General features: G+C 45.7%; 1 protein-coding gene, 1 long non-coding RNA gene and 1 pseudogene across 4 annotated transcripts; 2 read left to right on the top strand and 1 right to left on the bottom strand.

Annotated features, from left to right (window-relative positions):
- LOC133367286 (ferritin light chain, oocyte isoform-like) lies at window positions 1–7,076 on the bottom strand. The gene is made up of 4 exons (XM_061591357.1): window positions 6,838–7,076; window positions 2,883–3,029; window positions 974–1,099; window positions 1–342 (listed from the first exon to the last, which is right to left on the bottom strand). The coding sequence occupies exons 1-4, from the start codon at window positions 6,937–6,939 to the stop codon at window positions 184–186; spliced, it is 534 nt and encodes a 177-aa protein (XP_061447341.1). The 5' UTR covers window positions 6,940–7,076; the 3' UTR covers window positions 1–183.
- Window positions 3,239–3,357, top strand: LOC133368155 (5S ribosomal RNA; annotated as a pseudogene).
- Window positions 6,844–22,256, top strand: LOC133367288 (uncharacterized). Of its 3 annotated transcripts, none has more exons than XR_009758561.1 (5): window positions 6,844–7,325; window positions 7,612–7,691; window positions 9,064–9,203; window positions 9,327–9,415; window positions 22,094–22,256. It is a non-coding gene; the product is annotated as an uncharacterized LOC133367288 (long non-coding RNA). The 3 variants fall into 3 exon arrangements; XR_009758562.1 differs by having other exon boundaries at window positions 7,472–7,691; window positions 9,327–9,375; XR_009758560.1 differs by having other exon boundaries at window positions 7,472–7,691.
- Window positions 22,257–22,729: the final 473 nt, after the last annotated feature.

The following is a 22,729-nucleotide window of genomic DNA, read 5'->3' as shown; positions in this document are numbered from 1 at the left end:
TTTAGTAGTGCTTAATGCCAGGTTTATTTAATGCCAGTTAGACTTTTTCCCTCCCTAAAGTTGTGGCAGGGTACAGAGGCCTCATTGACGGAGCAGCCAGCTTTCAAGATAACAGGGTAAACAAAAGCAACACGCTTGGTGGACAAGGCTGCAGGAGTTGGGAGGGTACTGGCTCCTCTAGATTCAGTCGCTGGAATCGCCCAGGGTGAGACGGTCAAAAAGGTATTCGCCAAGACCGTCCTCCTTGGCACGCACACGCTTGAGGTTGGTCACATGGTCTCCCAGCTTCTTGATCAGCTTCACCTCTTCGTCAAGGTAATGAGTCTCCAGGAAGTCACACATCTTTTTTGGGGGGGGGGGGAGGAAGAAGAAGAGAGAGAATAAGGTTGGCAACAGAAACAGCTGGAGATTCAAACACAACATATTCATTCCTAAACCAGCACCACACACACACGCCCTCTGGACTCTAGGGGCTCACTCAGGAAGCTTGATACAGATTAACACCAAGCCTTGCACTTTAAAAGACTATGGTCTTTAAAGGTGCCATACTGTTTTTGCTGCAGCAGATTAACACACCTGGAAACGGATGGACTAAACATCCCATCATGCTTGCACGTATCCCATGCCAAGTGAAGAAACTGACAACGGCCACAAAGCCAGCAGCCCAACTACCTTTATTTTTTTTAAAAAATGAATGGCGAGTATGTAGCTCCTAAGAAATCTGCACACAAATCTATGAAGACCTTACAAGTTGGGCAGGAGATTGTTACTGTGTAGGATAAGCTGGTGTGGAGCAAGTATTTCGGCACTCGGCAATTTTGGCAATTAAGCCAGTGTGCATAATGAACGGTCCCAAAACGTAAAGCAGTACACATATTCTAAGATGCCTGCAGTTGTAATAAGTGTATGAGTGGGCATTAATACAGAAGGTCCCTGGAACCCAACCCTGGCAACTTTCTCCTGCAGTACTTACATGGGGATCTGTGTGGCGGGAAGCAATTTGGTGCAACTCCAGCAGAGCCTGGTTCACACCCTTCTCCAGCTGAAGGGCAGCCTCCATAGCAGCAGCTCCATTATTCCACTCATCCTGTTCTGGCTTCTGAAGTTAATAGTGGAGAGCACCAGTGAGATAGTGTGCTAGTTGCAATACCCTTCTGCCCAACTTTCCCCAAAACCAACAGTCTTTATGTCCTGCAACATACACCTTCAGGATCAACAACTCTAATGTTTCTGCTAATAGCAAACTCAAGCGGGTGCCAAATGATAATGGAACTAAGAAGGGGGCAGTGAGGACAGCATGCTTGGGAGAAAGGTTTGCAGAAGTACCTTTTTTAAAAAAAAAACACTCAAGCTTAAGGGAGCAAAAACCCCAAATACAATTGAATGAAAACTGAGCATGTTCAGCAGCAAAATATTTTTCAGCTGGAAAAGAAAAGTGGAAAAGGAGGTGATGGAATGTCCTCGAGTTTCTTATAGGATCCTTGACGAGGGCTGGTTGTACCCTGAACAGTAGTGCTCCTACTAAGAGGATACCTTGCAACGTTTTATTGCACTTGTTATGTGCCTCCAAGTCGATTACGACTTATGGCAACTCTATGAATCAGTGACCTCCAAGAGCATCTGTCATGAACCACCCTGCTCGGATCTTGTAAGTTCAGGTCTGTGGCTTCCTTTATGGAATCAATCCATCTCTTGTTTGGCCTTCCTCTTTTTCTACTCCCTTCTGTTTTTCCCAGCATTATTGTCTTTTCTAGTGAATCATGTCTTCTCATTATGTGTCCAAAGTATGATAATCTCAGTTTCATCATTCTAGCTTCTAGTGACAGTTCTGGTTTAAATTGTACTTGTACTTCTGTCCGTATCAGTTAACATTCTGCACTTGTTACAGGACAAAGTAGAGCCGTGCCAGAGATTCTTGCATTTTCAACCTAAACTTCCCCTTCCCAATTCAGCATAGCCATATAGTGTTGCCCACTCAACCAGCTATCTCAACCTCACTAGAATTAAGAGACCGGTTAAACCCAATCTTGCAGCTCCAAGGCACAAAATCCACCCACCAGTTCCACGCAGATCAGCAGATGGAATCCACAGCATTGTCCCCAGCAAACAGCCTGGGAACAACGAATGCCACAACAGTACTACTGATGCTTAAGTGGGTGTGGACCCCATCAGTGCCTTGGGTGGGAGATTGTGGGAGCTCCATGTTCAAGGTGGGGGAGGGGGAAGAGATACTACATGTACTTAAATAAAACATAATTCAGAAGACCATGTCATAAGCACACATTAACGGTGTATTGTGGGAGAGCTGGTACAAGTCCAGAGGAAATTCAAGCTTTTCTGAAAAGGGTTAAAAACACTACAGTATTTCTAGCCAATAACCTGACTAACCTTCCCTCCCATCCCAAATGGGAGCTCAACAAGACCCTGAGCCATTCACTATCCATTGCTGTTACGTGTCTTCAAGTCAGTCACGATCTATGGAGACCCTATGAATCAGCAACCTCCAATAGCATCTGTTGCAAACCACCCTGTTCAGATCTTGTAAGTTCAGGTCTGTGGCTTCCTTTATGGAACCAACCTTATCCTGCTTACCCCACAAGTTGTATGATCCCATCCAAGACAACATCTCCCTATTTTGGATCATGGTACTCCCCAATGCCCTTGGGCCGGCTTCCTTTTCTCTCCACCCTTTTCCAATGGCCAATGTTCAAAGGGCATGGCTTCCAGCCAGCTTTAAGCCCTTCCCCTTTACCCGGAAGCCCCTCCCCCACCACTCCCATCCCTTCCTTTAATGGCTATCCCCATTGCCCCCCCCCAAGCTGACTTGTCCCAATCGTCATGTCATTCCCTCCTAGCCAAGACACACACCCCCCTGCTCTCACTTTAACATCCTGCAGGACAACTCTGCCACCGCGGCGGTTCTGGCAGGTCAGGAGCTTCTCTGCTTGCTCGTGCTTCTCCTCAGAGAGGTGCCGGAAGAAGGAGGAGAACTTGGATAAAGCCACATCATCCCGGGTGAAATAAAAACTCTGAAAGGAAGGGAGAAAACGGTTTCAGATCTGGGCTCAACCAACAAAAAACAAGAGATAAACGCTAGATCCCCCACAATTTACAGCTCTTGTCGCCTGGAACCTGTGACTCACCCAAACATGAAGAGCAACACAGCCATCATTTCCACAGGCTAACGCTTGTCTTAGGGTTCAATTCCAGATTTTATTTATTGTTTACTACTACATTTATCTATGGCCATATTACCCTGATCACGCCCGACCTCGTCTGATCTCGGAAGCTAAGCAGGGTCAGGCCTGGTTAGTACTTGGATGGGAGACTGCCAGGAAATACCGGGTGCCGTAGGCTTAGAGGAAGGCAATGGTAAACCACCTCTGAATGCCTCTTACCATGAAAACCCTATGAATATATCCAAAAAAGATTCATAGGGTCACCATAAGTCATAATCGACTTGAAGGCATATCATGACAAACTACATTTATATCCCACCTTTCCTCCAACAATCCATCGTGCTGGAGGGGGAGAAGAGATGTCCCTCCACCCAGCCCTGCCTGGTTCCATGAGCGAGAAGCACCCCAATGCACTAGCCCAAACAGCAGTGGGCAGAAGCTACTGGCAGCGCCAGCAAAACATCCTAAAATGGGGTATTTCAAGGGCAAGGCCAGCACAGGAACTGCTGGATCCCAAGCCAGCCGTGTTGTCACATGGCAACACTGGTGGCTCCACATCAGTGGGGCATTGGAATCTGTTGCAGGTTTTAGTTCAAACTTTGAGGAGCTGTCCAAGGTGCCAGCCTTGGATAGCTCCTTGAAAGTTTGGACTCACTAAAACCTGCAGTGGATTCCAATCCAATCCCAGCCCCTTCACTGAAAGCTGGTGTAGCAAAGGGCATTATTTCTTACTTCCTCACTTTCCAGACTGGCCAGCAGGAGGGTCAGAGCTATGGATGCGATGGTGGCTGTGCGGTTCCATAAAGCCCCGCCTCTGCTGGTCAGGGGTTGGAATTGCTGCCTAATGCTGTCCACACCATTAATAATTTTATACCCCTCACCCCATGCCCCTTATTTGCCTTTTCTGTAAACTAAAAAGCCCCAAATGTTCTAACCTTTCCTCATTTAGGAACTGCTAGTTCTATCTAGAGATGCAAGGGCTTTGAGGGGGAAAAACAGAAAATTGGAGGGGAAAGTTTTTTCTCCTTTTTTCCCCTCCAAAGACTTTTATGGGTTGGGGGGAAGGGCAAAAATGGGAGATTTCTCTCCCCAAATTTTACCAGGCCTTCATGTCTCTAGTTCTGTCAAGTAGATCAAGAGCCCTCCGAGTTATCAACACTGCTTGGTTGGAAGCCATGACAAGTTAAAATATCTAAAACTGGTATACTGTCAATCTTTTAGATTTGATCCAAGTCTAGTTAAAATAATTTTTTAAAAGATAAATATTTCTTTCTGTCTCCATAGCACCTGCTTACTTCTACAGGGAATGGAACTGGACAGGCCTTTTAAACAAACGGGTGGGAAGATGTTTGGTTGTGGTGGGTTTTTTTAATCATTAACACCTCATCTTGGCAACATTGTTTGTTCAGAAGCACAACTCAAGGGAATGCAGCAAAGGGTAAACAGGAGCAGAGTGGACTTTGCCACCAAAACACAGAACTGGGCAGGATACATTTGAGGGAAGGAACTAAGAAAGAGCAGGCAACAGGCATGGCAGGGAGGGAACACAGGAGGCTGCCTTACATCGAGTCAGACCATTGGTCCATCTAGCTCAGTACTGTCTACACTGACTGGCAGCTGCTCTCCAGGGTTTCAGGCAGGGGTTTCTCCCAGCCCTACCTGGAGATGCCAGGGATTGAATTTAAGGCTTTCTGCATGTACAGCAGATGCGCTACCTCTGAGCTAGGGCCCTTCCAAATGAAGACAATAGGGTGCCTGACCAGTTGCCTACAGGCCCTGCAAGGAGCAGATGCCGTGACTAAGGTAGACTAAAGAGTTAACGCAAGAGCCCTGCTGGATAGGCCTTTGGTCTAACCCAGCATCCTGCTTCCAGCAGTGGTCAGATGCCAATGACAACATGAGGGCAACAGCCCTCTCCCACTGTTGTCACCCAGGAAATGATATTGAGAGCCACAATGTCTCCAGTAGTGGAAGTAAACAAATAACCCTAATGACTAGAAGAAAAAAACAACAGAAGTGCCCAATGGGGTTCCCCAAGAGCAACTGTGCAGCCACAGAGATCACTTTAAGCACGGCTGCAGTGGCAAGGAGAGCCCAGGCAGTTTGCACCTGCGTGGGAAGAGACAGTTTAGGCACCACTAAGAGCCATGATGCTGGGTACATATATTGATCAAGGACTCCAGAATGTAGGGCTATAGGCTGCATACTAAACATTTAAAGCACATGGCGCAGCCTCCTCCCCAAAGAATCCTGGGAATTGCAGTTTATTAAGGCCGCTGAGAATTGCAGCTCTGTGAGGAGTAAACTACAGTTCCCATGATTCTTGTGGGAGAGGGGAAGCCATGAGCCACATGTTTTAACTGTATGGTGTATGCAGACATCTAAGGGATGGGAAAGGAAGAGCAAGAAATTAAGAGCAGAGATGGGGAACCTAGGCCTCAAATGCTGCCCTCCAGGCCTCTCTGGTGGCACTTGGGGCTCTCGCCTCAGGCCACATCCCTCCTCAGCCACACCACTTCTCCAGCCCTACTGACTACCCCCTCTTGAATGTTTTTCCCTGGATGGGAGGTAACAGAAGGGTGTGCTAGTGTGTTCAAATTAGTCACTGTATAAAGGTAAAATTTACATTTGCTGCTTTGCCCACTTTTGCCTCTGCCCCCACCCACCTCGGGCGTGTGGCCCCCGTAATGTTGCCCACATGGGGAGGGGGGCCTTCCATCTGAAAACCTTTCCTCGCCTCTGATGCAGAAGAGCACTGAAGATATTCATGCTAGAAAGACAGCCCACACCGTCTCGGTTGTAAAGTCGACTCTGTGCCTGTTTATCCACTGCTGAAGTGTTACAGCCGAAGGAGTAAACATTTGGGCAAGCTAAGGCCAGCCAGATCCAATCTTGTTCGAGGCCCTTTCTCCGCCTCTCTTGGAGAGCAGGCAAAACACATACATCACCATAAGAGAACACCAGCCAAAAGACAAAAGCAGCCTCCTGCACTGAGACTAAGTAGCCATACTTAAAAAAACCCAAAGCTTATTAATTGATTATAAAGGAGCGCTGGGAATATTTTTCTCTTGTTTTATCACACCCCGATATGATGAACCATTTAGAAAAGACAGCTGTTGGAAGGTAGTTGCCCATATATGACTCTCATACCTTCGTCCTTTAGTGAAAGAGATGGGGAAAATAGAAATGGCAGACGAAAAGGATTACGCCGCTAGAGTTCCAGAGGGGGCAAGGGAAGAGACACCCCTGAAGCCTAGAAACCCTAAAGAGGAAGCCTTTTATGGCTTATGAACTAGGAGAGGAAAGCCAGACATAATGGGTTTAGAGCTTTTCTTTTTTTTTTAAAGGGGGCTGATGGGAGTTGTAGTCCAAAGCACCGGAGGGCACCAGACTGGCCAAAGGCTGCATTACGCAATAGCAAAAGGTGATGCAGGAGAGTAATACATCACACCAGGGAAGAATCTTTACCTGTTGAATTTCTACCCAGTATGCACCCGTGAAAAGCAAAAGTATTTTTATTACAAGGCTAATTCCATACCCACTACACATACTTCCCTTGTGATGCTTCACGCACATAGGCTTGTATAGACGGGGAACGAGAAAGAGGATTAAGGCCATCATGGCTTCGGCCCCCGCTCCTCTCCGGACCGACACTTACCAAGGACAGGTAGTTGTAGCTGGTGTGGAGGAACTGGTTGACCAAGCGGTTCACGCCCGCTTCGCTCTCGGTGTGGTAGTTCTGGCGGATCTGGGAGCTCATGGCGCAAATCGACGTCGGCTTTTAGGCTGGCTGAGAAATTGGTGCGGGTTGCGGCTACGACCCTGCTCCGTTCAAGCACTGTTGAAGCAAGAGCAAAGGAACGACAGCCAGAAATGGATCGGTCTAAGGCGGGAGCGCCCCGGTGGAGGCTTTTATAGGCAGTTCTGGAAGGCTCTTCCAAAAACCTCTCTCAGTGCTGAGTGCAAATGCTACGTCCCGCCCTCTTTGTTTGCGCTGGGAGGGGGATCTAGGAAGGACTCAGGACTTCTTGCCTGCTAGGGGGAGGCGAGCTTGAGCCTGATTTTGTGGGTCGTTACTGTTTAGCTAAGTTCCACTTATCTTCAACGATTTGCAACCTTCGAGCCTTGAAATTGTTGTCAAGAGAGGTGGGTTTGTGTGGAATATGATTAGCAGTCAAATCTGTCTTTCTGTATAATGCCTGGATTAGTGCATATAGAGAGATACCAAAGGATATTTCTTTAAAAATTCAGTGCCAGCAGATTCTATACATGGGCCTTACTCTGATTTACAGGACAATCCTATGCATGTCTACATCTGAGCAGATTTACCTAGGACAGGAGAAAAACCCCACTGAAATTTACGTGTTAAATTCAGTAAGGGTTTTTCCCGTCTACAGTACAACACTAAATGTCCGCTTCCTCTGTTGAGCAGAATGGACCTTCTGATAAGATGGTTTCTGTGGGGAGTCCCTCACCTACAGAGCGCAGTGATCACCTGGGTATATATAACAGGTAAGATGATCGTTCAAGTGTAGTGCTGCTGAACTACAACTCCCATCAACCCCATCAAGCATGGCCAATAGCAAGGGATGATGGGAGTTGTAGTTCAACAACATCTGGAGGCCCAAAAGTTCCTCATTCCTGCTTTAACAGATTCCTTTAATTGCATTCCAACAGATGCAGCTTTCCCTCCCTAGTGTCCCACAGTAGGAGTGGGGAAAGAAAGCTGTACCTGTTGAATATCTGCTTTTTGATAAAGGTATGAAGCTGTTTGGGGGGGAGGGACAACAACCTTAATTCAGAACAAGAGGTGCAGAGAAACCAAAGTTTGGGTTTCTAGATTAATAGAGCTAACAAGAGTGCCTAGGGATGAAGAAGGGTGGCAAGAATCAGGCTTACTGGGATTAGTAAGAGAGACCCACCAATTTATGGATTAGAGGAGGTGTGGGGAACCATTGGCCGTACTTGCTGGGGTTGATAGGAATTGTAGTTCTCAAACATCTGGAGTGCCAAATGTTCCCTCCACCTGGATTAGAGAGAAGCTAGCTAGGACCAGTGAGTTCTCTAGAGGGATTTAAAACAAAACAAAACAAAACACGGGTTTAAAAAATTAAATGAAGTTCCCCCTTCTCTCATTAACATGACTCAGCAAAACTACCTCCTTTCTACAAACTGACACAAAACGAAAAAAATCTCAGAATGATTCAGCAAAAAAGGGAGGGAGAAAAAGTGCCTCACACTTCCCCTTCCTCCCCCATTCTTTGTTATTCTTCTCAACCGGAGGCCTTGAGGCTGTTCTGTCTATGCAACACTGCCCCCTAAAAATAACTAGCTAGCAATGCCTGTGATTGCAGTAACCAGGGCGTCAGAGCTCTTGTAATTCCAGCAAAATGGGAGGTCTCTTTCTCGGAATCATTTCTAGCTGGATCTGTAGGTTTACAAGAATAACAACAACAACAACAACAACAACAACAACAACAACAACAATTTCAAAAGATCAATTCTATATAAAGTCGTTTTGGGGACAGTCCAACAGAGAAGAATCAATACATCCAAAGAAGCCCACATATGTCTATGGCATGGAATAAAATTAGTAGCAAAAGATTAGGGAAATATTCCAACCATTCCTGCTGAGAAGTGATAATGTACTATCCATATGTGCTTGAAAAATAACCCTGTTTCCAGGCCACCACCCTGAGCAGAGATACAGAGATATCCCCCTCAATCTCATACAGCATCAGGGGTTAATTTCAGGGCAGGCTGAGCATACCCACCACTTTTCCAAGGTAGAGGGCCTATTCAGCATCTTTGTCAATGTTCCCCTTTTTCTTCCCTCTCTGTTTTCTCTTTTTCTTCTTCTTGTGGTGTTCTTCCTCTGCTTCAGGCAGCTTCAAACCCCATTCCTAAGATGAAGGCATTCTGGAACCTGCTCTGCTAGAATGAGGTTTTGGACATCAAGATCAAGAATGAAGATTTGGTACTCCACCATGTTCAGCCCTTTGTTTGGTTTCTGCAATATTAAAGGTAGTTTTGAAGAATTCAGAAAACGATTGTATTCTTGAATTTGTTTTTAATGGTTTTTGCTAAATCTGGTTTTTCTGTCGATTTAAAGTTTGCTTTATTGTATTGTAATGACCTTTTCCAAAGGCTGAGGGACTTCCCAAGCAATCAAAGCAAATGCAGCCCCTGCGCCAAGGTACGATTTCTCCTCAATGAAACATTCACTCTCTAAAATGGTAAGGAAGTATCTTTTTCACACTTCCTTGTGTTTGTGTGGCGCTGGTCTAAGGCTGGGTACCCACTATACTTTTAGAGTGCATTATTTCCTCCAAAGAACTGTGCTTTACCCCTTACTGAGCTACAATTCCCAACGCTCTCAAAAAAAGACAGTTTCCATGATATTTTGAGGGAAATAATATGCTTTAAATATATGGTGTGGATGCACCCTAAGGACACTTCCAGACGACCTGTTTATTAAGCATTCATTCTGATTTGTTTGTGGGGAGGTTAGATTATGTTGGGTCAGATCTCACATTTTCCAGTGAATTTTTCTGCCACTTTTCTTATTGCAAAAAGTCTGTTCTTTTGGGGAAGTGTGTTTGCTGCACATGACCTCCCAATCAACTAAACTGCACAACCTGAATTTGCTGGTATGCAACTGAATATAGTGACAGTCTGGAAGCCTTCTGAGAAGCACTCCATGCAGTCAAGTCCTATGCAGTCCCCATAGATTTCAGTAAGGCCAGGTCTACCCAAGCACTAGAATGAGGTGGTAGAGAGGACTGCCCCATTTCAGACTGGGGGGGAGGGGTTTTGCTATTTTAACATTCTTCCCCATGTAAAAGCAGTTTCTTCAAGCATTCGTACCCATCAGGAACTAGCACATGAGGGAGAAAGGTTCTGTACAGCTTGTTCCTTTCATGACTGATTTCCTACTTCCTGGGAACATTTAAACACGTGATTCCCCCGTCTGCACTCTGAAGTGATCTGGTCCATTCTACCACTTCAGAACTCTATCACATAATTCCGCGCTATGCGCAAGGCAGGACCACCAACCCCACTCCATCTTGTGTTCTCAGGGAAGTAACTCTGCGCTGGTATGGTTTAATTCATTTGTCTTCAACGTTGGGTCCCTGGATGTTGTTGGACTACAACTCCCGTAATCCTAAGACACCATGATCAATGGTCAGGGATGGGAGTTGTAGTCCATCAACATCTGGGGACCCAAGGCTGAAGACCAGTGTTTAATTCCTTCCCTTCTTCCAGCTGTGCTGGCTGGGGCTGATGGAAGTTGTAGTCCAAAACATCTGGAGGGCACCAGGTTGGGGAAGGCTGCCTTTCTAGAAGCAAATATGATCACTTCCTGCTTTCTTCATAGATCTGGTTCTATCTGCTTCCCTCCAAGGTCTCATCACGGGTTTAGCTTTCTTGTCTTTACAAGAGCAAATTGGAGGGAAACCGGAAGGTGAAGAAGTTCAGGAGTACAGTGTGCTGAGCTTGCTTTCGGTCATGACCAGCTTAGCTGCATGTTGTGGGGAAATAGGGACTCAACCTGTATGAGGAAGCTGGGCATATGATGGGACAACAAGACTGAACCTGGCCAGGGGTGGGGGTTTGTGGGAATTCCCAGCTTGTCCATCTGCCTTGCTTCTCTATCTCCCTGTCTCGAGGAGTGTGAGAAATGGCAGAATTTCTGCCAAGATCAGCGTAATGTGGGAGTGAGGGGCACATGACAGCAGGATGTGGTGAGATAACCCATGGTGCCTTAGAGAAGAAGTTCAGAAGCCAAGAGATATTCCGCAAGAGAATGAAATGCTAAGTATTGTTAGCACTATTATATCTAGATTATGCCTCATTGCAAACTGCTCAAGATGATACCCCTCCCCCAGAAGACCTTGGAGAGACAACAGGACCTTTGACAGTCACTTTGAAAAAGCACAATTGAGCATAAAGACTAGATTAAGAGTGGGGAACTTTTTTTCCCCATGGAGGTGCACATTCCCTTGGGGTGCAATCCGTCAGAGGCTGCACATCATTCCACTTTGTTAGCTATTCTGCAATGTCTCCCCAATGTTGCTGCATTAATGCTATCTAGAGGGGTCTTGTGGTATATTTATTTATTTATTTATTTAAACTATTTATACCCCGCCCTATTTCCAAGGAACTCAGGGCGGCTTACAAATAAAAACCATAATCAATTAAAAACAAGCAATATACAGTTTAAAACAATTAAAAATAGATTAAATCAGTAAAAGTTAAAAAGACAATATTAGTTAAAAGCCCGTCTGAATAAAGTAGTCTTAACCTGGGCACGAAAGGATGAAAGTGAGGCAGCCAGTCGAACCTCGCTAGGGAGGGAATTCCACAATCTAGGGGCAGCCACTGAAAAGGCCCTATTCTGTGTTTTTACAAAGCAAGCTTGTGAGAAGGATGGAATATTGAGCAGGGCCTCACCAGATGATCTCAAAGCTCGGACAGGATCATAGAGGGCGACACGATCTAACAGATAGCCTGGACCTAAGCCGTATAGGGCTTTATAGGTTAAAACCAGCACTTTGAATTGTGCTCGGAAACAGATTGGAAGCCAGTGGAGCTGGTACAACAGCGGGGTTGTATGTTCTCTGAGCCCAGCTCCAGTTAACATCCTGGCTGCAGCTCTTTGTACCAGTTTAAGTTTCCGAGCAGTCTTCAAGGGCAGCCCTACGTAGAGCGCATTACAGTAGTCCAATCGGGATGTAACTAAGGCATGTGTCACCGTAGTCAACAAAAGTTGGACAAAAAATAAAGCAGAACATTTGAGGTATGAAATTTATAGGATTTCAGCAGGACGTTATAAGACATGCACTGATTGGAAATATATGTCCGCCCTGAAACTTTTGCAGTGGTAAAAATAACATTGAAAGCAAGAACTGCCCTGATGCCATATCATGAGCACAAATCTTAACATTTAAAGCCCTAAATGGTTTGGAACCAGGAAGTTATCTTAAGGACCACCTACACCCATGTGAATCTGCTCAGGCCTTAAGACCAGCCTCAGCGTCTTGCTCATGAGCCCACCACTAAGATCAATTAGATTGAAAGGCACTATGGACAGGGGCTTATTGTTGGCAGCCCCTTATTTATGGGTCTATCTGAATACCAGTTGCGGAAACTGCAGGAAGGGAGAGTGCTGTTGCACACATATCTTGCTTGCAGTCTTCCCACAGGCATCTGGTTGGCCACTGTGAGAACAGGATGCTAGACTAGATGGGACACTGGCCTGATCTAGCAAACTCTTCTTATGTTCTTATGGCAGACAGTCAAGGAGCATCTTTGGTGCCCTTTCCCCTCCATTTGTTCAATTTTTTAAATATCTAATTTTTATTGCATATGTAGACCATTTCACAATTTTCATGCACAATTTGTGGACATTCCCCTGCCCCCAAGGAAAAAAAATATTAGAAACTATAGTTTACCCCTCACAGAGATAGAATTTCCAACACCCTTTAGAAGCTGCAGTTCCCAGGATTCTTGGGGTGAGGGTGCTTTAAATATATGGTGTGTATGCAGCAGATGATGCTTATGAGTATAGCAATAATAATGACAAGCTTAAAAATACAAGGAGAGCCAGTGTGGTGTAGTGGTTAAGGTGTTGGACTACGACCTGGGAGACCAGGGTTCGAATCCCCGCACAGCCATGAAGCTCACTGGGTGACCTTGGGCCAGTCACTGCCTCTCAGCCTCAGAGGAAGGCAATGGTAAACCCCCTCTGAATACTGCTTACCATGAAAACCCTATTCATAGGATTGCCATAAGTTGGAAACGACTTGAAGGCATTCCATTTCCATTTTTAAAAATACAACGCAACCCACTTGTTGTAAAGTGAACTGCTTTTGTACTGTTTTTTTTTCAGCTGTTGAGTTCAGTGCGTGATAACTATGCTTAATGGCACTTTCTTCCCCTGTTTATCCCTGCCTTCCTTTCCTCCAGTGTCTTCCCCTGTATCAGATGTCAGATTGTAAGCTTCTTGGGGCAGAGGCTTGCCCTCTTGTTCTGTGTAAAATGACATGCCCATTGACGGTGCTATAAAACAAACAATAATATATAGCTTGGTGGGCATCTGTTAAGCACAGCACACACACACACACACACACATCAGTCTCCCAAGTCATCTGCCCTTAGATCTAGCCCTGGCTGTGTGGACTTGCAAGTGTATTGTTTACGGATATTGGAATGGTGCCTGTGCTATGAATTTATAGGAGAATGTTAATCACTCAGATTGATTGCTGATCAGTGCAATTTACGTTTGCAAGAACTCAAAGGTTACTTTGGATTCATTTATGGAGTTCAGCAAGTTTGTGTATGTTGATACAGGAAGGAAAGTTCAAGGAATATTGCCTGAGATCTTCTTTTTATTGGTCCCAAGTTTTTTGAGAAAATAACAAAAGCTGAGACTTTGAATTCATGCACACTTTTATAGGCCACACTGGAACGATAATGACTAGGTGAGAGAGGGAGGGGAGGGAAGGCTTGTAATTGTCCAAAGCGACAGTAAAAGAGGCTACCAATACAATGCACTGCTCAAGGACTAATGCTAGGGACCATCTATATTCGTAAAAACTAGAACTCTGCATTGTGTCACACTCTAGTCCTATGACCAAGAGACAACACTCAAGGCAAGGCTATGTAGATAAGGGCAGACTTGGTTCTTGAAGGCTGGAGTCACCAGAGACAGGGAGCAGATTTTTGCCCTTACCATCGTGGTGTGCCCAAATGCAATATGTTATTTCCCTGTAGGAGTTAATGGCTGCAGTACAATTGGAATGTGCACACACCATGTGTGTTAATAGCCACCAATCACTCCTGTGGGAAGCTGCCTTATACTGCAAACCAGGGGCTCAGGCAGAGATGTCTTCTACATCTTCATGCTGGAGATGCCAGGGATTGAGCCTGTGACCTTCTGCATGCAAAGTGTGTGTTTTACCACTGAGTTATGGTTCCCCACCCCCTGCAGCACTGCATTTGAAGACTTGCGGCAAGAGCAAAACCTCCCCTAGGTCCTTACATGGATGGTCTGATAGAGACTCTACAGCAGGCCCAAGAGGCCTTGCAATATACAAGCCCTTTCTCCCATGTGCTTCACTGAGAGCCAGGGCTGGCATCGGCACCCAGCATTTGTGGGCAGCTGCCAGAGCCCCAGCACCTTAGTAGGTCTGCATCACTAACATCTGTTCTGCCCGCCTCTTTAAATATCTAGCCCTGTTCTCTGAACAACTTTGCTGCATTGTGGGAAATATAAATGGTGGGTAGACTCAGCTGCCTGCCATTTAGGGTTGCCAGGTTCAGGGCCTGAGATTGATCCTGTATCTTTAGGAGAAGAGAAAGTCAGCCAAGTGCAGGTGTTCTTGCAACTCTGTAATGAGAAAAACCACAAGGTGGAATTCTCCCTTCCCCCCTGCACAAATTTCCACCTTGTGGTTTTTCCCATTACAGAGTTGCAAGAACACCGGCACTTGGCTGACTTTCTCTTCTCCTAAAGATACAGGATCAGTCTCAGGCCCTGAACCTGGCAACCCTACTGCCACTGCTGCAAGCAATACTGGTACGGCTCAGTAATTACTAGACCCATGGAGACCTGGGTTCGAATCCCCACCAAGACATTGTGCTCACAGAGTGACCTTGGGTCTGTCACTCTCTCACCCTATGCAACTTAACAGGGTTTTGCTGATAACAAGAGAGGGGAGTGCCCTGCTCCAAGTTCTTCAGAGGAATAGAGGAGAAAAGGAAAGTACAGTAGTACTTCAGTTAACAAATCCTCCGGGAAAGAAGCTCCTTTTAACGAAGTCTTTTTTGGGTGAGGGGGTGCTGGGGGTGCATACTCTGACATAGTCAGAATGTGGCTCCTTGACTACTGGATTGCAGCTGCTGCAGGCAGCTCTCTCAGGTGTGGCTGGAATAGTGCTCCTTGCCAGGTGTGGCAGGCGCTTCCGCAGTAAACAGTGCTTCAGATTCCCTGGAAGATAAATACTTATCTGTATTTTCTGTTTCCTAGTACTTTGATATGTTGTGCTTTTTGTGTTTTTGTTTTGAAAATCAATAAAAGATATTACAAAAAAAGGTTTAGAAACTTTGTTTGTTGCGGAAGGGAGGGGAACAGCCCAATGAGGACTGAGCATGTTCAGTGGGCATAGAATGCTCATTGACTGTTGATTGGGGCGGGGATAGAAAACCAAGGGGAAAGAGAGGATGAATGGAATGGCATATCCTGGAAAGGGGCACGGCTGTTGGCTGGAACCATGAAGAGGAGCAATCCTTTCTGCAGGTTCTCCTTGATTAGCATTGCATGCTGCCTCTGTTAACAGCCACATGTATCTGGAAGCTTAAAAGTAGCATATGAAAGAGATGCTGGTGCTTGAATTACTGTATAAGTGGGAAAGCAGGGGACCCTTCATGAAAAATCAACAATTACCGTCCTGACTTCTCCAGTTTTAACCAAATCCTGCCCCCATAACCTTCTAAAACAGTAGTGAAGAGGGCCATCACAAAACGCAAGGTATCAATGGTCCTCTCTGTCCCCTGGAAATCCAAGCACTGCAGTGATGCCCTTGACCTCGACCCCAAAGCCTGCTTTTCAGTTATACTGCCTCTGTACATCTAAGTTCCATTTAGCTATTGTGATGGTTATCTTACTGATCCTTGCCCTTCGTGGCTCCTTGTGAGCTGCAGAGAGAAATTGGGCGAGGGGATCAAAGCGGTGGTAAATGCATCCTTGAAAGAGGGTGTGATGCCATCAGCCTTCAAGGAGGCAATTGTAAAGCCCATCTTAAAGAAGCCCTCCTTGGATCCCCAAGTATTCGATAACTTCCGCCCAATTTCGAATTTACCATTTCTGGGCAAGGTCATTGAGCGAGTGGTGGCCAACCAGTTGTCAGCACACTTGGATGAAACAGATTATTTGGATCCATACCAATCGGGTTTCAGGACTGGTCACGGAACTGAAACAGCCTTGGTCGCTCTGGTAGATGATTTGAGGAGGGCATTAGATAGGGGAGAATCCACCTTTCTTGTCCTCCTCGATCTCTCAGCGGCTTTTGATATTGTGGACCACAGTATCCTTCTGCTTCGCCTGGAGGGATTGGGAATTGGAGGCACTGTATTACAGTGGTTCCATTCCTTTCTGTCCGACAGGTACCAACAGGTAGCGTTGGGGGAGGAGGTATCAGACCCTTGGCCTCTCAATTGTGGTGTGCCACAGGGCTCTATCCTCTCTCCCATGCTATTTGACATCTATATGAAGCCGCTGGGGGCAATCATCAGGAGATTTGGGCTGCAGTGTCATCAATATGCGGATGACACTCAGCTCTATCTCTCGTTTAAATCTTCACCAGAGTTGGCTGTGGAGACCTTGTCCAAGTGCCTGGAATCCGTGAGTGGATGGATGGGAAGGAACAAGCTGAAGTTGAACCCTGATAAGACCGAGGTACTACTTGTGGGGGACAAGAGAAGGTTGGGCGACATTGACCTGAAGTTCAACGGGGTGAGTCTACTCCTAAAGGACCAGGTCCGCAGCCTTGGGGTTGTGCTTGATTCCAGGCTGTCCATGGAGGCTCAGATTTCGGCAGTGAGCCGGGCAGCCTGGTACCAACTACACCTCATACGAAGGCTGCAACCCTACCTTCCTGTTCACCAGCTCCCACTAGTGGTACACGCCCTGGTCACCTCTCGTTTGGACTACTGTAATGCGCTCTACGTGGGGTTACCCTTGAAAACGGTCCGGAAATTACAACTGATACAAAATGCGGCGGCTCGACTACTTACGAATAGTCGCCGCCGAGATCACATCACACCAGTGTTGTTCGACCTACACTGGCTACCAGTTGTTTTCCGAGCCCAATTCAAGGTGTTGGTATTGACCTTTAAATCCCTACACGGTTTCGGCCCAGTTTATCTCACGGAGCGCCTTCAACGCCACCAATTATGCCGCCCAACAAGATCGGCCACACAGGGCCTTCTCTCAATCCCACCAACAAAAACAGCCAGATTGGCGGGTACTAGAGAGAGGGCATTCTCAGTGGCGGCCCCCACTCTTTGGAACTCCCTCCCACAAGATCTCCGGCATGCCTCTTCCCTAAATGTGTTTCAGAAAGCCTTAAAGACCTGGCTCTTTCAGCAGGCCTTCGGGGTATCCGGGGAGGGTTAATTGTTATAACTGTAATGCCTCCTGCCCAGTTTTAATATTGTTGCTGCAGATGTATTGTTTTTTATATTGTATTATTATATTTTATCAATTGTATTCTAACAAATTTGTAAATTATTATTATTATTATTATCAGCCATCTGTGCACCTCTCTTCCATGTCTTTGCCTAATCCAGGTGTGTGGAACCTGTTACCCTCCAGATGTTGTTGGACTTCAACTCCTATCATCCTCATCCCACATAGTCAGTGTCAGGGATGATGGGAGTTGGAGTCCAGCAGCATCTGGAGGACCACAGGTTCTACACCCCTGGACTCGAATCCTTTGTTAAAGCCTTGCTAGCAAGAGCTCATCATCACATCTCATGAAAGTTAACAGCTTAATTGTGCATTGTGTGGAAAACGTGCTTCCTTTTATTTGCCCACTCCCATCCTGAACGTATTGCCAACAATTCCTGTGGGCGAGGCTCAAGTTCTAATATTGAGAGGAAGAAAAATGTCCTTCTTCACACAGTTCATAATTTTATAAGCCTCTGTCACAGGTTGGGAACCTTTTCAGTCCAAGGGCTGCATTCCCTCCAGGAGTCACATGCCAGCAGTAGGTGGAGCAACAAATGCAAATGTTATCTTTTACAGTAGGCTTCCTGCACCCACCCCTCTCTAGCCTCCATCCAAGCAAGCAGCATTATCAGAGTTCAAGGACACATTCTAACCAGACAAAAGCACGCAAGAAGGGTAACAAAGCAGGGCCAGTGAAGGGCACAGCTGGGGACGGGTTGTGGTGCAAAGAGAGTCCCAGCCGCCAGATAGGAAGACTTGGCAGGCCACTCTATCAGGGCTTATTGGTAGCCATTTCTCCCTCCCCTCCAAAACCAGGGCTGCTCACCTGTGGTCCTCCAAATGCTATGGACTTCTCCCACCAGCTCCAGGCAGCATGGCCAATGGGCCAAGGATTGTGGCAGCTGCAGTCCAGCCACATCTGGAGGGCCACACCTCTCCAGCCTAAACTAAACTCCAGGAATGCATTTGTGATAGGAAATGCACTACTAACCCTTGGTCACTTCTTCCGTCAACAATGAAATTGTATCAAGTATGCATCATACTTTTAATAGGGCAATTGGTTTTTTTCTGTTAAGTTTATTTAAGTACTTCTTTTTAATGACTCTGAGCATGCTTTAATGACTCTGAGCATGGTTATTCTGCAACTGGTGCAGAATGCGGCGGTTCACCTGATTAAAGGCAGCTGCCGCCGAGATCATATCACTCCAGTCCTCAGGGAGCTGCACTGGTTGCCAGTGGTCACCCGGGCCAAATTCGAGGTATTGACTTTAACTTTTAAGACCCTAAATGATGCTGGCCCAGTCTACCTAAAAGAACGCCTTCAATATCACCAGGGGGGCTGTTTAACAAGATCAACCATGAAAGGCCTACTCGATATCCCACCAGTTAAAGCAGCTAGACTGGTGAGGACTAGGACAAGAGCCTTTTCATTTGTGCCCCCCACCTTATGGAATTCTTTACCAATTGACCTTTGCCAGGCCACCTCTTTGATGTGCTTCTGCTGGGCCTTGAAGACCTGGCTCTTCAATCAGGCTGTCGAGGTGGGCTAGGTTTTATCAGGTTTGGCAGTTATTAGTTGTGATTTTAACCTTTCTGTATATGCTTTTATATTGAGTGTACTACAGTATAAGTTTTCTTACTGTACGTCACCCAGAGTGGCGCGTCATCCTGCCAGATGGGTGTCTAATAAATAAATAAATAAATAAATACAATTTTGAAACGAGTTCTATTGAACCCAGTGGACCTGAGGCCCATCCTAAAGGTGCGAGTAACAGATCCATGTATTTAAACCCAGATATACCCCAATCATTCAAAAAGCATAATACCAGCACCCAGGGTCATTAAATGAAGCTGAATGTTGCAAGATTCATTCATTCATTTATTTATTTATTTAATTTATATACCGCCCTAAGCCAAAAAGGCTCTCTGGGTGGTGTACATAAAGATAAAACAAGCAAAATATATAAATACAGTAAATATAACAGAATCAAAAATCAAAACAACAAACAACAAAAACCAAGCAACATAAAAATATAACAATAATAAGCTACTGTTCAAAATACACGATAAAAACAATTATTAAGATACATTTTAAAATGCCTGGGAGTATAAAAAGGTTTTCACCTGGCGCCGAAAAGATAGCAGCGTCGGCGCCAGGCGTACCTCATCGGGGAGACTATTCCACAATTCGGGGGCCACCACCGAGAAGGCCCTAGTTCTGGTCACCACCCTCCGAGCTTCTCGATGGGATGGCACTTGGAGGAGGGCCTTAGATGTCGAGCGCAGTGTACGGGTAGGTTCGTATTGGGAGAGGCGTTCCACCAGGTATTGCGGTCCCATGCCGTGTAGGGCTTTATAGGTCAAAACCAGCACTTTGAATTTAGCCCGGAAACAAATAGGAAGCCAGTGCAGACGGGCCAGAACGGGTGTTATATGAGCGGACCTTCTGGTCCGCGTCAGTAGTCTGGCCGCTGCATTCTAGACTAGCTGTAGTTTCCGAACTATCTTCAAGGGCAGCCCAACGTAGAGCGCATTGCAGTAGTCCAACCTAGAAGTTACCAGAGCATGAACAACTGAGGTGAGGTCATCACTGTCCAGATAGGGACGTAGCTGGGCTACCAGTCGAAGGTGGTAGAAAGCGTTCCGTGCCACCGAGGCCACCTGGGCCTCGAGAGACAAGGAAGGATTGAAAATAACTCCCAAGTTTCTGACAAAGAAAAGGGAAGAACTTCTTCACACAGCACATAGTTAAAACTGTGGAATTTGCTAACACAAGATGTAGCGATGGCCACCAAGTCAGATGGCTTTAAAGGGAGTTTAGACAAAATCATGGAAGATAAGGCTTTCAGTGGCTGCAGTGGCCATGTGCTGGATTACCTCAAATATCGGAGGTGGCTTGCCTCTGAGTTCCAGTTGCTGGGGAGCATATGTGGGAAGAATTGTTGTTGTACTTATGTTCTGCTTATGGGGTTTCCATAGGCATCTGGTTGGCCACTGTGAGAACAGGATGCTGGATGGGCCTTTGGTTTGATCTAGCCGGGCCACTCAGACATGGGGGGACCGGAGGGCTGTTTGGCTTCAAGCTTCAAATGTAGGCATGGAGTGGTTTAACAGTCAGTGTGTCATCTCACAGAACTCTGAGAATTGTAGTTCTATAAGGGGAATAGGGGTCTCAAAACAACTCTCAGCATCCTTCACAAATTACACTTCCCGGGATTCTTTGGGGGAAGCCAGGACTGTTTAAAGTAGAATAAATATATGGTATGAATGTGGCCTACATAGAGTTTGTCCCTTCTGTGCCAGTGTGTGGAAGTATCAGGCTGTCAGTAGTGCTCTGATCCTAACCAAAGTTAGTTGTTGGGACACACACACACCAACTCTCTCTCTCTACTATTTCTGCAAATGTTTGGCCAATGTTGCTTTTAAAGTTATGGGTCACAGGAGGACTCAAGATAGGATAAGAGCCTTTGCGGTCAGCAATAGCGGAACTGTTATCTCTCAGGCGCAGCCATGGGTGGAGTGACTTAATAATAAAAAAAGATATGCTTTGCCTCTGTCCTCCCACAGAAGCAAAGACTGAACATTCCACTGCAGAGGTATTAACAGTTGCTTGAATTTGTAGTTTTGGACAATAATAAGTAAGGTAGGTGCAGTTTGCCTCCTTATAACCAAACCACAAGTATAGGCTTGCAACATCCCAGAAGGCAGATGTTGATGTGCTCTAGCCCTAGGGTCTGATCTACACGAACAGCAGAAGCCCAAAGTGCTGAATGGGATGGTACCCCTTCAGACTGCAGGAGTATGTTCCACATTTGTGACTATTCCCCATATAAAACTCTTTGTAAGTAAAATCTGTAACAGCAGCAAGAAAGCAGACAAGGTGAGCATGTACTTTGCTAGTTTCTACTTACAGGGGAATTATTTCATTTTGTTTTGTTGACTGTTTGATAGCATTCAGACACATGAAATGCACACCTGCAGTGACAGTCTATTTACCAAAACAAAGAAGGTCCCCAAGAGTAAGAACAAACCTGAAGAGCTGTAGCTCAGTGGTAGAGCATCTGCTTGCATGCAGATGGTTCCAGGATCTCCAGGAAGGGCTAGGGGAGAACCCTGCCTAATATCCTGAAGAGCTGCTGCCAGTCAGTGAAGATGATACTGAATAGGTGGGCCAATGGTCTGACTCTAGAAGGCAGCTTCCTATGTTTCTATGAATGATCTCTGCTGTTGAGTAGGAGACTATCTTGAGCAACAACATGCAGTTACCTTTTGTTCAAATTTGGAAACTTTGAAAGTGGAAATGGACTGCCTTCAAGTCGATCCCAACTTATGGCAAATTTACTTTTGGATTATAATCTTCAGGAGCTGGTATAGCTCCAGTGATTTAAAGTCTTGAACCACATCAGATGAACCAGATTGATACAATTGGGAAAAATCAAATAAGAAGCTGTAAAGGGGGATCTACAGCTAACAACTGTGAAAAATTATCCATTTTTTGTTTCTGATGAAGTATGAAAAAGGATGCAAGCCAACATTTGAGGTGTTTGGAGAAACTGGAATTGTCACACAACAGGATCTATTGTTCATGTTCATTTATACACATATACATGTTCATTTTATATGTACTCTTCAACTTTTCATTCATAAGTAGCTCTTTATATATTTTTCATTGCTTTTTCAGGGTTCCTGTGTCCCTGTCTGTTTTTCACAGTCCACTCAACTACCCCCTCCGGATTCTATCATTTCTTTTTGCTGCATGTATGGACCAGAAATAAAACCCCTTCCCTGTTAACAATATCAAGTAGCACTTGAGAGAATCTAAAAGAATAAACAATGCACAAGTAAGCTCCATTGTAACATCTTCGTAAATGGTTGCACCTAATCTTCTCTGCGTAGTCTGTGGTTTTTTTCTTCTTTCATTATTTTTAATGCTATGGATACTTATTTCGGAGTAACTTCTACAGCTTACTTCTCAGAAGGTCTATAAAGCGGATGGGGAATCTGTGGCCCTTCAGATGTTGCCAGACTACAACTCCCATAATCCCTGACCATTGCCTACACTGGCTGGGGTTGATGGGAGCTGGAATCCAACAACATATAGAGGGCCACAGGTTACCCACCACTCCTGTATAGGACTGGGTTGGAAAATACTATAACCACACGTGAAATGGGTGTTGTGCTGTAAAGGGGAGGGGACCTTCCCCCTTCTGTTCTAGAGGAATGCTCTTGAGGTGGAATGGGAATTCTAACCTGAGATAGCCATAGTGAAGATTAAAGTGGTTTTTATTCTAGATAAATTAATCCAGAGCACTTTTGG

The sequence above is a fragment of the Rhineura floridana genome, chromosome 11 (genome assembly GCF_030035675.1).
Source record: "Rhineura floridana isolate rRhiFlo1 chromosome 11, rRhiFlo1.hap2, whole genome shotgun sequence".
Classification (NCBI taxonomy): domain Eukaryota; kingdom Metazoa; phylum Chordata; class Lepidosauria; order Squamata; family Rhineuridae; genus Rhineura; species Rhineura floridana.
Note: the sequence above shows the minus strand (reverse complement) of the source record. Positions and strands in the feature narration are given on the sequence as shown.

Coding starts and splice junctions, on each gene's coding strand:
- LOC133367286 (XM_061591357.1), bottom strand. CDS start 6,939: ATGAGCTCCCAGATCCGCCAGAACTACCACACCGAGAGCGAAGCGGGC. Junction 1,100..2,882: donor TTGTCCTGCAGGATGTTAAA/GTGAGAGCAGGG, acceptor TATTAACTTCAG/AAGCCAGAACAGGATGAGTG. Junction 343..973: donor CCCGCCACACAGATCCCCAT/GTAAGTACTGCA, acceptor CCCCCAAAAAAG/ATGTGTGACTTCCTGGAGAC.